Source organism: Buceros rhinoceros, unplaced genomic scaffold (assembly GCF_000710305.1).
Source record: "Buceros rhinoceros silvestris isolate BGI_N320 unplaced genomic scaffold, ASM71030v1 scaffold1187, whole genome shotgun sequence".
Lineage (NCBI taxonomy): Eukaryota > Metazoa > Chordata > Aves > Bucerotiformes > Bucerotidae > Buceros > Buceros rhinoceros.
In genome coordinates, this window is record NW_010421352.1 from 38,454 (window position 1) to 54,825 (window position 16,372).

At 38.0% G+C, this 16,372-nt stretch overlaps 1 protein-coding gene across 1 annotated transcript; it reads right to left on the reverse strand.

Moving 5' to 3' along the window:
• Nucleotides 1-1,397: 1,397 nt before the first annotated feature.
• On the reverse strand, nucleotides 1,398-15,451 carry AGA (aspartylglucosaminidase; the record flags this gene model as incomplete). Its single annotated transcript, XM_010139598.1, has 8 exons — nucleotides 1,398-1,498; nucleotides 2,319-2,452; nucleotides 5,258-5,365; nucleotides 6,171-6,246; nucleotides 8,167-8,281; nucleotides 9,269-9,381; nucleotides 14,349-14,461; nucleotides 15,298-15,451. Coding segments are annotated over 8 exons (914 nt in total), but the record flags the coding sequence as incomplete, so codon positions are not given.
• Nucleotides 15,452-16,372: the final 921 nt, after the last annotated feature.

Here is a 16,372-nt window from a genome sequence, read left to right on the forward strand (position 1 = left end):
ATGATCAGCAAGCTACCAAGTTAAGAAAATGATCAAACAGATCTTTGAATACCTATGAAGCAAGTCTCAAGATGCTGAAGTTCTATTACAAATGAATCCTGGTATCTCTAGACACAGAAAATGACAAAACCATCTTTGTTAAAGGTAGGTAACTCTAGGTATTTAACTGTTCCTTTGTAGGGGTAAATGTGTTACAGGAAAGGGCAATAATACAGCATATTAGTGACGAGGAAATCACCGTAATTAAGATTCATAACTTAACTTCCACTACAAAAAAAGGCAATGGGAGGATTTCCACCTGTCTTCACATCCCGTCAACGCAGTACTCCATGAAAGCTTGTACTACCAGGCATGCTTGGATGCCTTCTCTGCCCAAATGTAATCTTGGCTGTTGGGAAACAAGTTAGCAACATCCACAAGGAGATGCTCCTTGTCTCTTAATTAAAGCTTTGAAATCTTCTCCACTACTCTTCAACCCCCTTTCTGTGCTTGTCAGCATTTCCATGCAATTTTCTTTTCAAGAGAAAAGAAAACCTGGCCTAAATCTCAGGAAGACAATTAAATATTCTGAAAATAAAGTCTCACGTTTAGGGGCAGAGCCCTTCCTGCTCTCTGCCCTTTATTTCAGGTATCTGCCAAATATGTTTTTAAATGGCAAAGTCTAGATCAATGTTTACTATTAATCACTTTTGGCTACTTAGTTCTTATGAGGACAGACAGACTAGAAGAGCCATTAGACATTTCACTGCTTAGTGTGCATATGACCACCTGTCCACTTTATGAGATGTCTTGGAAAGTTTTTTTTCCCCAGTGACCAAAGCTCTTCTTTCCCCAAACCACAGGTGAAACTTGGCATTACTTGGAAGTAAATATACAACAGATAACTTTTTTGTGGCCTTTAGAACCACAGTTTGATTGTCAGGTTTCCAAAAGTTTAAGAATTGAGTTGGAATGTAAGGCAATGCCTATTAATTCACGACTTACATGACCTTAGTAGAGAAGCACATCATTTTTAGTCATTTCACTTAGGTGCAGATCTTTAAAGAGATGAGTTGCCTATGCTAACTGTGGAAGTATCAGCAGTAACTATAATTTTGCAACCATTTTCACTTCCCTAAAAGTACATAGAGTACACGGAGTTTTTGAAACCTCACTAGATTATAGTAGCAGTCTACAATTATTTAGAAATAAATTACCAAGATAATTAGGAAACTAATTGCATTAAAGTCAAAACAAAGTAGAAGGTATTAAAAACAGTGCCCCATCAACATACCTTTGTATTTGTAGACATGATTATGCAACAGTTAAAATGAACAACCACCTTAAAAAGTTAAGATTACCCAGGTAACCTTAGCACTTGCCTCCTCTATGTTTAGATGTTACTAGGATAAAAGAAATTAAATGCAATCTACTACTTGCTCAGTTGGCTGACTTAGCAAAGGGCTAGAAACCATGAAGTGAAACTGAGTGAACCCTGGAATTTTATTACATGCAGCACCTAGGAAAGAAAGACAGATGTATAATTTACTACATTTAGTATTATCATCTTTGTCATTGTACTTTATCATCTAAAGACACAGTTACTAATTCTACTACAATGATGTAATTATTCTTTTACAATCTGTTTAACCCAAGACATCTTGAGAGTATTTAATTTAAGTAAAAATACAGCGCTACTGACTGCTGTAGCACAATTAATGCCCTTATAATACAATTCACAACAGTAATATGAGTTTGGAAAATTTCAGTCCTTATTAACTTAATGAGTTCCTCCAACACTAATCTCTTAAACACAGAACTATGGGAATTAAGAGATCAAAGAACAGCAATAAGCAGTCTAACTAAATAACCCACGTTGATTAGCAAATTGTATTTCCTACTGATCTAAGAGTTTGCTAATGAGATGCCCAGCACAATGACTGATCTTGGATTGCTTTGAAGCTATACTTAACAGTCACATTCTCCCCGCCTTATGCCATATCTAGGGGAGGCATAAACACTCTTTTTTTAAAACCTTCAAATTAATCATACACAGTCCAGGAAAACACATGAAGGTTGTAAATATTTTTGATCTTTACTAAGACTTGCAGAAGTCTTGTGAAAGTCTAAGACACCAAGATGCAGAGGAAAAATTAAAATATCTCAAGTCCACACTAGGATACAGTTGTCCAGCTAGCCAGCATTTGATATTACAAAAGGCCAGTATTGCCACAGTATTCAAACAATAATTAAAGACTTCTGCTTTAAAAATCCACCTTTGGTTTTATACTTCGGTGACTTAGTATGGGTCAACGAACTTTGTTAGGCAAAATACATACCATAACTTCCAGTTGTATTGGCACATATAACAGCACCAAAGAACTTTGGAGCATACTTCTGGATTCTGGAAATAACTTTCTGACAGGCAACTGCTGGGTCTATTCCCATCCTCATATACTCCACAGCTTGATAACTGAAAAAAACAACCCCACACCCAGACAGTGAGCCATATTCATGTTACATATTCTAGAATACCATTGAGACACCTTGATTCTATTCCCATCCTCATATACTCCACAGCTTGATAACTGAAAAAAAACAACCCCACACCCAGACAGTGAGCCATATTCATGTTACATATTCTAGAATACCATTGAGACACCTTGATTTCTCTGAATAATGGAAACATGACTAATAATCTTCAGCCAAACTTCATATTGGCAATTATTACTCAAGTTCTACATGAAAAGTAATTAGAAACAGGACTAAGAGGGACTGCAAGATGTCATCTACACCATCTATCATTCTAAGGTAAGACCAAGCCTGGGATAACTCTCTGATCATTTGTAGTACAAGAGGGTAAGCAACAGATCAGTTAAAGAACTGCAAAGAAGCAGTTAGAGTTAGTGGCTTTTATTTTTCATCGCATGATTAAGTTTGGCATTAAAAGTTCTTACTAGTTTTCGAAAAGGCCAATATCAAGATAATTTTTTGAAGAAAACTGACCTCTGCTATCGATTATTGGTATCAGTAAGCATTAAAAAAAGTCTTTCAGAAACTTAAGTTTTTTCTGAAAACTTCAAACTTCACACTTTTTTTTATTTCATGAATATGAAGGTGTGCTGGTAGTGGCTGGGGTAGAGTTATTTCCCATAGTAGCTAATATGGGGCTATGTTTTGGATTCGTGCTGGAAACACTGTTGATATTACAGGAATGTATTAGTTATAGGTGAGCAGTGCTTTCACAGAGTGAAGGCTTTTTCTGCTTCTCGCACCACTCCACCAGTGGCTGGGGCTAAAGGTAAGTTTAGGAGGAGACACAGCCAGGACAGCTGACTCCAACTGATCTAAGGCAGATCCTGTACCATATAATACCATGCTCAGCATGTAAAGTTGGGGGAAGAAGGATGAACAGGAAGAGATTTGAAGTTATGGCATTTGTCTTCCCAAGTAACCGTTACACGTGATGGAGCCCTGCTTTCCTGGAGATGGCTGAGCACCTGCCTGCCAATGGGAAATAGCAAATGAATTCCTTGTTTTGCCTTGCTTGAGTGCATGGCGTTTGCTTTACCTACTAAACTGTCTTTTATCTCAGCCCATGAGTTTTCTCACTTTTACCCTTCTGGTCTTCTGCCCCATCCCACTGGGGTGGGAAGTGAGTACACAGCTGGGAGGTGCTAAGTTGATGGCTAGGGTTAAACCATGACAGAAGGTACAATGTTTTGGTCAAGATTTTGAAATTTTTTGCAAGCCAGTTTACCATTTCATTTAGAGTAAGAATTTTTTAAATCAAAATTATCTTCCTTTGTACCTACAGTATCATTAGACAAATGATTACATGGGCATTGCTTGAGATGAATCAGTTGCATTTCTGAAATGTAAAAAAAAAAATCATTTTCATTCAGAACCTGAAGATTAGAAGATAACGTGTAATATAACTTACATGTGAACAACACTAGATTTTGTTTTGACAAAGGATTCATATATCAAGACCAGCTCTTGTTATACTAACACACCTCTATAAATAGCATTAACTATAGGTGTTAAAGTACCACAGAAGAGAACTCCCCTTGCATTATGAAGCTCCCTATTATCTTTGACTTATGCTAACAATCAAATAGGTTCAAGTTATCTAAAGAATTATCTGAATATAAAGCTATATTTCACTGGGGTCTCCTCACTCATCAAAATTTCAAAATTTGACTAAGATGTTATCTCAAAGAAGGTAGACAGAAAATATTAGCCATTTGGCCCTTTTTGGACACTTCTTCATTACTGGCAGGTCAAATCTATTTGTTTTCATGTGGGAATAGCTAAATAACATGGCATTAGGAAAGATCTGTAGGTACAAGGAACCTGTGATTAACCATCCAGTTCTGAGATGTTTTCTAAATCTCGGTGCCAACAAAAAATATTTTAAGCATTACAGCCAAATCCTTCAGGCTTCTAAACTGTAATGTAAGCTTTTATTGATTAACCTCATAGCGGAGCTCAACTCACTAACACTGTTGGTATCTGATACCTCAGGATAATTCATGAAGTTGTCAGTTGCCTTTTATTTCAAGACTGGCTTGGAACAGCTTGAAACTCATGGAGGACACTTGTAAATAAGCAACAGCTAGTAGACATTCGTAACAGCCACAGTTTCAGAAAACACACCTGAGTAATACAAAGGCCACTGCTGTATATTCCTCCTTCAGGCATCAGTGCCCATTATGTTCAGCATAGATTTCCATAAATCATTTCTGCTGAGACCAACCCACAAGAATGACTGTCAAGACTCAGTGATGAGAACAGCCATATTTTACACAGGTTATGCAACCACAGTGGAAGAGGTCTTTCTGTGCTGTCATTTCCAATTAGATGCAATTACACAGGATTGTTACAGTGTCACCTCCCCACCCTCCTGATTAATCTGAGACTCACCCCTCATCCTTTCCACCATTTATAACACTTACTTCCCACACAACAAAACAATTTGGAGGAGAAAGCTAATGAGTTCTGTTAAAAAGCATGCAGGTTAGGAATATACGCATTACCTGCAGGCCCTCTGCTCACAATATTAAGGGGGTCGGTCATCAAGTTATTTAACAAGTCGCTTCTTTTGTGACAGATCATAGGGATAACTTGATTTTGCTACCGTTCTTTCTCTTTCCATTCTTTCCTTTACTCTCACTTCAGCAGCAAGTAAGTCAGACTGTCCTTTAAATCATTTACTTCATTTACTGAGCTCACATTTTGCTAGAGAAAGCTGGCAAAGTCTGCCCTAAGGACAAACCTGGGTAAAAAGCGCATCATGATATCACCATCTCCAGTGGCTGCAGCTCCTCCGGCTGTACTATCCGCATAGGATCCTGCTCCAGCTATTGGAGAATCTCCTACACGGCTGTAGTGAATAAAGAAAAAAGAGAAAAACCTGAGAACTGTAGAAAACTATAATTTCTAATTTCACTGGGATTGCATTAATGTAATAGCTCTTGGCCTGATTTGGCAAGCTCTTATGACTTGGCAACACTTTAACTTCGTCAACCTTACTGCCTCAAGCTGGGTTAGTGTTAAATCCGCAGGAGAACAGAACAGGTAAGGACGTGTCTCCACTGCAGTCAGATATCTTGTCTTAAAACTACTGATAAAAGTGATCTGCAGTAATTTGACTGACCTGAAGCTTAACCTACCTCCACTGCATAACTGATTGTTATTATACACTTATAGTTAGGGCAGTAAGGTTTAGCCAGTGGGAAGCAGTAAAGAGCTGGGGACTTTAGTATGTTCAATAACTTGCTAAATCCAAAAGTTGCCTAATGGTTGACAGACAGTATTCCTAACTGGATAGAAAAAAAAATCCCAAAGACAAAATACAGGCCTGGGGCTCCGATTCTGTGTACTTTGCTTTGGAGACTGTGCACATCTCTGAAATGGTCATTCATCTCAGTTGGCTTGCCTTGCAAGTTGCCTCACAGCTGTGCCAGTTCCTGTCTCTGTATGGTGAATTAAACTAGCTGAAAAACAAGCATTTCCTCAAACACAAATCACCTTGCAACTGAATCAATTTCTCAGGATTTATGGCAGCATCCAGAAATAAGCAAGGCTATTTTGTGATCATCGCAATCTAAAACATATGACCTTTAGATATGCTTAACATAGGAAATGAGATAGACAAAAATCTTTTTTTCAAAACCAGAGATACTAACCCTGGAATTTTGTGGATTGCACCATTAGTAGATGTCCCAGAAGCAACAGTTCCTTTTTCACCAACTACGACCATACCTAAAAATTTTCAAAAGGGATGAAAGATATTCAGAAACACTCCTAACTCCTAAATTTCTTAAACTTGCACTATGTTATCAAACACAACTACAATACCTAGACTATTCAAATTACTGATATTCTAAACCACAGAAAAGTCATACTCTTAAAGGAAACAAGTTTATCGTAAAACACATTTGGAAACTTTTTGGGTGTATTATACAAGAGCTCGGAATAGAATCTAAACCAGTGAATGCCACACTGTTCATTACTGCTGCCTAAGCAGCCACTGTCTCCTGATACAGACCTACGTCAACCAGCAGACAACAAGTTCCTGGTGTCATTACTTCCTGCACCAGTACCATCAGACCAACAAAGTTTGGAAATGACAAATGGTGCTTGAGGGAGATTTAACAAGTCAGAAGGATGAGCTTAAATTTGGCAGGAAGTGAAATACTGCCTACCAAAGTAACATGAATTACATGACAGGCAATCAAATGTGTAGACGAGCCTAGCCCTTGCTAGTTTTGTGCCAATAACGAAGCTACTGTCTCATTAGAGAAGCACAGATTGGCACTTGGAGCAGGATTTGGGATCAGCTGCTTCTCCGTAAAGCAAGACTTCATCTCTAAGAGAGGACAGAAATTGCTGCTGGCATCAAACTCCAGTGCAATGTGAGAGCCGAGAAGCAGAATTCAAATTCTCTGATCTCACTAAGCAGTACCTGCTCATAGTAAAGCTTCCTGACCGGTGGAAACTAAAAGCATGGAGCAACTGACTCCACGGCCACCATTAGTCCCTGCAAAAAGGCTGGAAGAGCACCCATTCCTGCCAACTTCCTAAATGCACTGTGAATGAAGACTCCTCTGTGAATGTGTTAGTCAAGGAGACATTTCATATATAAAATAAACAATGAGGTGGGATAACTTGAATATAAGCACTATCACTCACTACAAAACAGCTTAGGACTGCTTAATGATATATCAATTCCTGAACTGTGGTTAGCAGATTCTCCTCTCATCCTGACACTGAAATTTCTGAGTCTTCTGGAACATATCCAAGACTGTATATCCCAGTAAAGAAAGATATCTACCAGCTTAAGAATTTGGCAGGTTCCCTGACTTCTGCGGAACATTAATTGGTTATTAGTAAGGTGGACTGGAAGCAAATAAAAAAGATTCACACTTGAAACAACTCGTTAGTATTTGCAATACCAAGAACTATCAGGTAAAAATTATGAATTGCTAAACTGAGGAAAATCCAGTTGAAAAACAGTACGTTTCGAGACTACAAAGTATAAAGCTTTGAAAGATATGAATCTCTAACTGCTCTATCCTCTGTCTGATCTGCTCATTAATCAGCTTACAGGCTTAGCAATTAACAGTCCTCAATCAGTAAAGTCTTAGAAGTTTTGGGGACTACTACTGCTAATCTGTTTTAAGCATAGTAGTTTCTGTAGAAATTTGATTTAGTCAAAATCCAGAATAGGACTGTTTGACAAGCATGGCTTTTGGTTGGCAAAAGCAGTAAGTGTTTACTCATTTCTTCCTCCATTGCAAAGCCTTTTAAGTTGGTCTGGCAGCCACAAGGGAGTCTTGACCTAAGGTAACCGTAATTAATTATTTTAACCTTGACCAGTTTGCTAAGCATCCATAGCTATACAAGCAATTCTGCCAAGATATGAGGGAAGAGCAGTAGGAAAACAGAAAAAATACTTAAGGGCAAAAAATTAAGCAAGTGGCTGTGCAAGTGTACTGGAAAAATCCAGAAAACCAAATCCTACTTTTAGGCACTCCGTCCTAACACCTAAGGTACACAATCTTGAAACGACTAAAAATAGGAAATAATGCCTATACGAAACACTTTTTTTTAAATGCAGTCTGATTTAATTCATACGAGAGAGAAAAAAAACATAGCATCAGAGTTACCAAAGGTTGTTACCAATAGTATCATGATTATGAACACTTCTTTGTGAGATGATCTGTTTTTCTTCACAAGTTACTTTTTCAGGCCGTTTGTATGGTCCACAGGATTTTGAAGAGTCTGGTACCACATTCTGTAATTATTTTGTTAGTTGCATGAATAATATTATGCTTCATTATGGATAAACTTAAAAATACTACAATCAATATTTATAATCTGCTACACGTATCAGATGCCCAATACTTAAATTATACTGCTTACTGAAATCCCACAAGTTTTTTTACTTAAAAAATAAAAAACAACTTCTGGTATGACATGATAAAAAGATTTTCCTACTAGAAAGTTATCTTGTTCAAATTAAAGATTCGCTTTTGTTCAATTGATTGGTCAAAAAAAAAAAAGGGCTCATTCTTCAGCAAAATTAAGAAAAATCTTCAATCTCAAAAACCAACCACACAAACTGAACTTGTTTAACTTACGTCAAGTCATTATGTCAACTCAGTATCATAATCAAGATATTTTCCCAACTGACAACCAGTATATGTATTGAATCAAAATGGTCCAGCAATGCAGCATTTTACAACCAAGAAACAATGAAGACAATGTACAAACACGTAGAAATCTGCAATGCCAATCCCAAAACAGAAAAAAAACAACCAAAACCACCTCACCACAACAGGCAAGTTTAACATGACCAGCTGCACGACCCTGTGTTTACAGGTTTGCACAAGGCTACTCTATTTAAGGACTTTAATTGCTATTGTAAGATTCCCCCCCCTCCCCGAAATTCACACATGCATCAAAAAACAAATGCACTACTTTGTTTAGTTTGAGAAGTCACACCCAAATTTAGAGCTAAAAAAAGAATTCCCCCACCACAATGCTACCACAGCAACACCAAAACCAGCAGGATCTAACAAGTAAGAGCTAGACATGGACTCTTCCCAAGCCTACCAAATGCTTGGTAATTCCAAGTTCGATCTGTTTAGTAAGGAAAACCTGTTTGTTTGGGGTCTTTTCTTCACATGTAAAGCACAACTTCAGCATAAGCTGAAAGGATGCGGCAATGCTGCGTTGCTGACTTTCTAAATCCCCACCCACCACCACCACTGCACAGTACCTTCCAGTAGTTTGGCTGACAGCTTTGATTAAGCCACTCTGAATACATCGAAAGAGATTTTTGGGTAGTTAAATCTTCATATGGAAACCCCATTCTTACAGCAAACAGGGAGGCTTTAAAAGTAACAACAAAAACCCATGAATTCATTCACATTTTTATACTTATGATAATGCATTCATGTAAAGTTATCTAGAAATCAAGAAATTCTACATTCACTATGGAGATAAATATTTCTTCAGAGAAAGGTATCAGCTATTATAATGATGTACAACTGCAGTAACAAACTTTCCTTTCACAGGCAATATCAATGTTCCTCAGTTCACTGCAACACGTGTCAGTTTTACCACTGAAACAAATTCAACTGTTAATCAACTGGACACAAATAACCTGCAGCAAGAGTGGCCTGGGCTGTGTGTGACACAGAAATATTTAAATAAGCGATACAAATAATGGTATGTTTTCCTTAAAAAGCTAGTCTTTTATGAAATGTAACACAGTGGCATAACACTTGCCGCCCGCTCAAGCACTGATATTTACAGAAATCAATGCAACACGTGTCAGTTTTACCACTGAAACAAATTCAACTGTTAATCAACTGGACACAAATAACCTGCAGCAAGAGTGGCCTGGGCTGTGTGTGACACAGAAATATTTAAATAAGCGATACAAATAATGGTATGTTTTCCTTAAAAAGCTAGTCTTTTATGAAATGTAAGTAACACAGTGGCATAACACTTGCCGCTCAAGCACTGATATTTACAGAAATCAATCTACCAGCTTACATCTTATTACACTTCTTCCTTGCAGCTTTAAAAGTGACTACTTGCTTGTTTTCAAAATTAATACACTATGTGTCAAGGGAGCAAAAAATACTAGCACAAGAATGCTGCTCTTCTAAAAACGGCTTTTATAGCTAGAGAGAAGAAAAAAGAATGATCAAGTGTTCTCTCATCTTTTAGCTATTGATACCTTTGACGTTACCTAGTTACAGATACCGTTGCTAGATTCAGACGCTTGAACAATTTATATTACCATTCCTTGACAACAGTATCACTCTAAGACACACCTGAACAAGCTTCTTCCATCCAAGAATTAAGAAAAACTCACAATTATTTCTGGAGAGCTCCTCTGTTTTTTCTTAAAAAAAATTATTACTAACAGCTTCAATTGAACAGATATTTATTTTTCCTTTTCTAGGACAAACAGGCATGGTTCGGGGTTTTTTGGTTTTTTTTTTTATTAAGGTAAAATTGTGCTTCTGCATGTTTGTCAGTCATTCTTTCATGACTTTTGAAGCCTTGTTTCTATTCCAGGAAGCAGAGTTGGTAATTTTTACTCACTGAACCTTTAACCTGGATTATTGTTCTAAGTATTGCTAAGGCAAAAGGGAAAAGGTCAGGCACACTGTGATTTTGAAACTTCCCTATCTGTTGGAGACAAACCTGAAAATTTATTGGCAGATGATAATCAAAAGAATGTTTTCCTCACTTGTAATCATTCTACACTGAATGTCCCTCACCAGACTCAGTTCTACATTGGCATACATGGTCTTTACTGCTAGTTTCTACAACTTGTCCTAAAGAAATTAGGCAACAAAAGGAGAAGCAGTTCTTTAACAGTGCCAAGAACTGATCAGCGTGGTTATCTGTTAAACAAAACCTACTCCAAGGGCAAGAAGTAGGCAACTACAGGTTGGTCAGCCTCACCTCTATCACTGATGATGGAACAACTAACCTTGTAAACCATTTCTGAGCTCATGAAGGACAGGAAGGAGATTATACACAGTCACCATGGCTTCATAAAAAAAAAAAAAAAGTCATGCTTCATCAACCTGTTAACTATCTATGATGAAAAACTGGCAGGAGGGCAGGAGCAGTGTATATTGTCTACTTTGACTTCTGCAAGTATGGACTGTATGAGCAGACAGGGAGGTGGACTGAAAACTGGCTGAACAGACGAGCTCACCAGTTGGTGAACTATCTATGATGAAAAACTGGCAGGAGGGCAGGAGCAGTGTATATTGTCTACTTTGACTTCTGCAAGTATGGACTGTATGAGCAGACAGGGAGGTGGACTGAAAACTGGCTGAACAGACGAGCTCACCAGTTGGTGACTAGTGCTGTGTAGTCTAGCTGAAGCCAGTAACTAGTGGCATACAATTAGGGTCAATATTGGGTCCAGTAGCATTCAGTGTGTTCATTAACAGTCTGGATGATGAGTACATGTACCCTCAGCAAATTTTGCAGATAATACAGAAGAGGACCAGCTGAAGCCCCAGAGCACTGAGTTGACCTCCAGAGCAATCTCAACAAGTTGAAGAAATGTGCTGATAAGAACCTCATGCAGTTCAACAAAGTGAAATGCAAAGTCATGCACCTGGGGAGGTACAACCCCATGCACTGGTACATGCTGGGGCCTCCCAGAAGGAAAGCTGCTTGGCAGGAGAAGACCTGGTTCTGTTGGGCAGTAAGCTCAATGTCAGAAAACAAGTGCCCTTGCAGCAGAGGGAGATAAAAGTACAGGCTGAGCTCCAGCATTAGAAGGAGTTCTGCCAGCAGGTCAAGGGAGGTGATCCCTCCCCTCTATGCAACACTAGAGAGGCCACACCTGGAGTAACAGGTCCAGTTCTGGGCTCCCCACTACAACAGAGACATGGACATACTGGAGACAGTCCAGCAAAGGGTCACAAAGATGATTAAGGGACTGGAGCATCTCTCCTATGAGGAAAGGTTGACAGAGCTGGAACTGTTCAGCCTGGAGAAGAAAAGGCTTAGGGGGGAATCTCACCAGTGTTATAAAAATACCTGAAGGGAGGGTGTAAAGACAGCAGAGCCAGGCCCTTTCCAGTGGTTCCTAGGGACAGGGTGAGAGGCAATGGGCACAAACTGAAATAGGGGAGTTACCCTCTGAAAGCAGGAACCACTTCTGCACTCTAAGGGTAACCAAGTTGCTCAGAGGTTGTGAAGTCTCCCTCCTTAGAGATATTCAAAAGTAGTCTGGACATGGTTCTGGGGCAGCCAGCTCTAGTAGGCTCTGCTTGAGCAGGGGGGTAAGACCAGAAGACCTCAAGGCCCTGTCAACCTCATTCATTCTGTGATTCTGTAATACAACCTCTTCCGTAATTTCTCTATGTACCAAAGGTTTTAAATACCTAAACTTCAAATTTTTGAGTCAAAGTAAGCAGAACTGTGAGCATTATTCAGGTGTCATGGCAGCTCAGAAGATTCCAGCAGTAGTTTTAACACTGAAAATGAAAATGTCATGTTACTTTCTTTAAAAGTTTACTTCCAGGAATAGCACACTGGTCACACATTTTAAAATTATCATCTAAAAATTAATGCATGCCACAGCTTGCCTCCTCTTCTCTGGTGTCAACCATTCGTTTTAGGAGACAAGCAAGCTTTCTTGGATTATATCACTAAATATACCCAAAATGTAGTTTTAGTTACTGGGAAAGAAAATAAGGAATAACCTCAGAAATTTTGGATCTTGAATAAAAGAAGCCTGCAGAATTTATATACATTTATATGAAAAGTTTTTACTACTGAAAAGTTTCAGCTAACTTTTCTGGTGAAAATGTAAATATTTTTCTTTAAAAAGAAACTTTCAGATTTGAAGACGCAAATGTGTTCTTCTGAACCTATAGCTCTATTTTCTCTATCGTAAAAACAACTATATTTTCCTTTACCCATTACCACAGAAAATGCATTCCTTCACAAGAAATACTATTATTTCTCAATTTCTCCACTTCTTTGATACAGTAACATTTCTTATCAACTCCAATTTCTACTCAGATGTATCTTCATCTTTTGGATCTTTTTGTTACTACTGACAGTTGCTTCTGAGGAAATTCTCACTGACAGCAAGGTCTAACAGCCTTGTCCACATGACTCCATTATACAAAGAGTTGTCTTACTAGGCTAGAAAAATATATTTTACATCAGCACTTTAATTCTTCCATTTCTTCGCCTTCCTTATCTTTTCTGCTCATTCTACCAACCACAAGTTAAAAACATTTTGATAACTACCAATGATAGGGAAAAGAGTATTATGAGCACTTCTTCCTCCTCTGTTTAAGACCTGACCAACTTCTTTTTTGGTATCGTCTGTGAAATCTCTCTTACCAAAGTCACTTGTAATCTAATCATGGCCAACTGCTTGAATTAAATAGAATCTGCACATCTATGTCTCTCTTTTCAGATCCTCTGTCAAATACTGTCCTCATCTTCCTCTTTTGCCTATTTTACAACAAAAAATTGCCATTGCACTTTTTTCTCTATCATTCTGTACACATTAACCGCTCCAAGAATCTTTTACCTTTTCTTATTGGTTTCAAAGCACTCGACTTTCCCTTAGTACTCAGATGTCAATTCCCACACTCATCTCCACACTTCTTTCTGAGCAGGCACATACATTTTAAAAGGCTAGAACTGTGAGCCAAGCAACATTCCACTCACTACTCATATACCTCCCTAGAATGCACATTTCTCCTGAAACCAGAATTACTCTAACAGCAACAGCCCATATTTTAAAAGCTCAATTATTCCTTGAGTTTGCTATTGCTTTTTTGTAGTGCTTAGGAGTACAGTCCTAGCGTAATTTTTTGCATTCAAGTTCTCAATATTTTTAAACTTTGAAATACAGTAATTGTGCTCAATGTATACTAAAATAGTAAAATGTAACTGTAGCATCTGTTAATTCTATCATTCCTTCGAAAAAATTACTCTGTGGATTTAAATGAAATATTTACATCTTACAGCTTCTATAGTGTGTTGTATCAAATCATCTTTGATACCTGTGATATCAGTGATATTAGCAAAGCCTTGGGATTACAAGCTCATATTTGCAGTTAAACTAGTGGAAAGACCATAAAATTGTATTTTTCTTTTCACATGCAAATAATGGAACAAAACATAATTCATACGCAAGTAATAAGAGAATAAAGAGAGTGAACTATTCTGCTAGATTAATTTGATTGTCAGGGAAACCGCCCGCCTGTATTACCAAGATTAATATACGGCAATTTTAACAGGAAGTGTTTTAAGAAGGTATGACTTGGAAACAGTTAAAAAATAATTACCTGACTCTCCCACTAATAAGGTATGCTTAGTGTATTCAATGACCTTTCGGGCTACACCAATTGCATTTTTTACACGCCTGAGATCTGCAACTGCCCCAACTTCCATACTATTACTGGAAACAAGAAATATTTAAAACTTATTAAAAATACAATAATTGTACATTTTTTATTAGACAAAATCTGTTCTCATCTAAATTTTATATTGAGGATGGTGAAACACTGACACAGGTGGTCCAGAGAGGTTGCAGAAGCCCCTGGAAACTTTCAAGGTCAGGTTGGATGGGGCTATGGGCAACCTGATCTAGTTGAAGCTGTCCCTCCTCACTGCAGGGGGGTTGTTGGACTAGCTGACCTTTGAAGGTCCCTTCTGACCCAAACCATTCTATGATTCTACAATTCTAAATTAGAAAGCTTGATCCTTTAACGTATTACTTTAATTGTTCTATGCTGTAGAGAGATTGCTTCACACTACTACAGGAAAACTTCATAATATATTGTTTCCTTTCACAGGTGCAGTGATGTTGCTCAAGTTACAATAACTCCACCCACAGTAATATTTTTGAGTAGCTATTCTGTTACAAAAATTCATAACACAAACCAAACACCTGCAATTAATTTTTAAACAGGACAGCTTTAAATAGTAAATAAAGTACCGAAGACAATTGCTCCAGAAGTGAAATATTTATAGAATGAATCTAAAGGGAAAGATTACAATGGTACAAACCACCTGCTTTGCAACTGCTTTACCTAGAGCTGTATTACTGCATTACATGTAAAGATTCAGTAGCAAACCTGCTTAGCTAGTCTTCATCAATTAGATAAGAATTCTTCCTAGTTCCACAAGTTATATCTTAACTTGTCCCACAGTCAGCCCTAAACCAACAAGATCTCTGTATTAACCCTTATATTCAAGTGTGATAAAAATTATAGGGAGATGTAGCTTTCTTACCCATCCATAATCATCGCATCCAGTGTTGTTTCTCCACTTTCATCTGGGCTTCCTCCATATCCCACACTCCCATCGCACTGGTCAATCTCACACTGACCACAGCCTCTCTCAACTGCATCAAGCTCAGAACCTCCCAACTGTAATACTCTCCAAGCTGTAATCAACACAAATTAAATGTTAACAGTGAAAACAGTCTTACTCTACCATTTCAAAAGAATGTTTTAAAGATGGATGTGATGAAGATGCACTATTTAAGTGGACAAAAAAAGTAAACTCTCAGCTTACAGGTAAAATAAAAATATGTTCAAATGAATGTAAATCACTGCTTTTCTAAATTCTGTTTTTCTTGCATATCTGATTAATGTTTCTGACTGAGAAAGGAAGCCTTCTTTCTGACTGGAGTATTATTTAACATCACAACTTCTACATAATAAATAACCTCCTCTGTCGAGAGCCAACTATTACTTTATCATTGTTTATTTAATTTTGGGGGAGTGGCAGAGGGGGAAGCCAAGGTTTTTATCTCAAAAAAAAGTTAAAACAAGCAGCCCTCAAAAGCTTCATATGAGAATAGTAAGTGTCCAGCTGCCGAATAAAAAGATCTGAAACATACAGTGAGCTAAAAGATCTAAACCTACATCAGTACATAATAACAGAAAGAAAGTGAAAACTATATACAAGAAATTATATTCTCCATCTTCTCGTGTTGAACCCTTAAGCCTTTCTGTTCTTTACAATCTAGCTCGTGGCGCAGTTTCATAAGACATTACAGACGTGCCAAAAGGCACAACTTAAATGAATTGGGCCTGAAGGCTTTCCACAGACAACATTTCACAAGACTGGACCTCAGTTACCTGATGCCTGATTTTACAAGATGCCTGAGCTTGCTGCCACTGACAGTTTTAATTCTGCTGTCTACTCCTTGTGTTCGCTCTGGCACTCCACTGTCTGCCAGACCCAGTGCAGGGAAGTCAGCCGAAGCACACAGCCCAGCTCTTTTTGGCAGAACTACTACACTGTCACAACCATCTCAAGAAGCATCTTCAGAAACACTGCATGCAACTGCATGAAACCG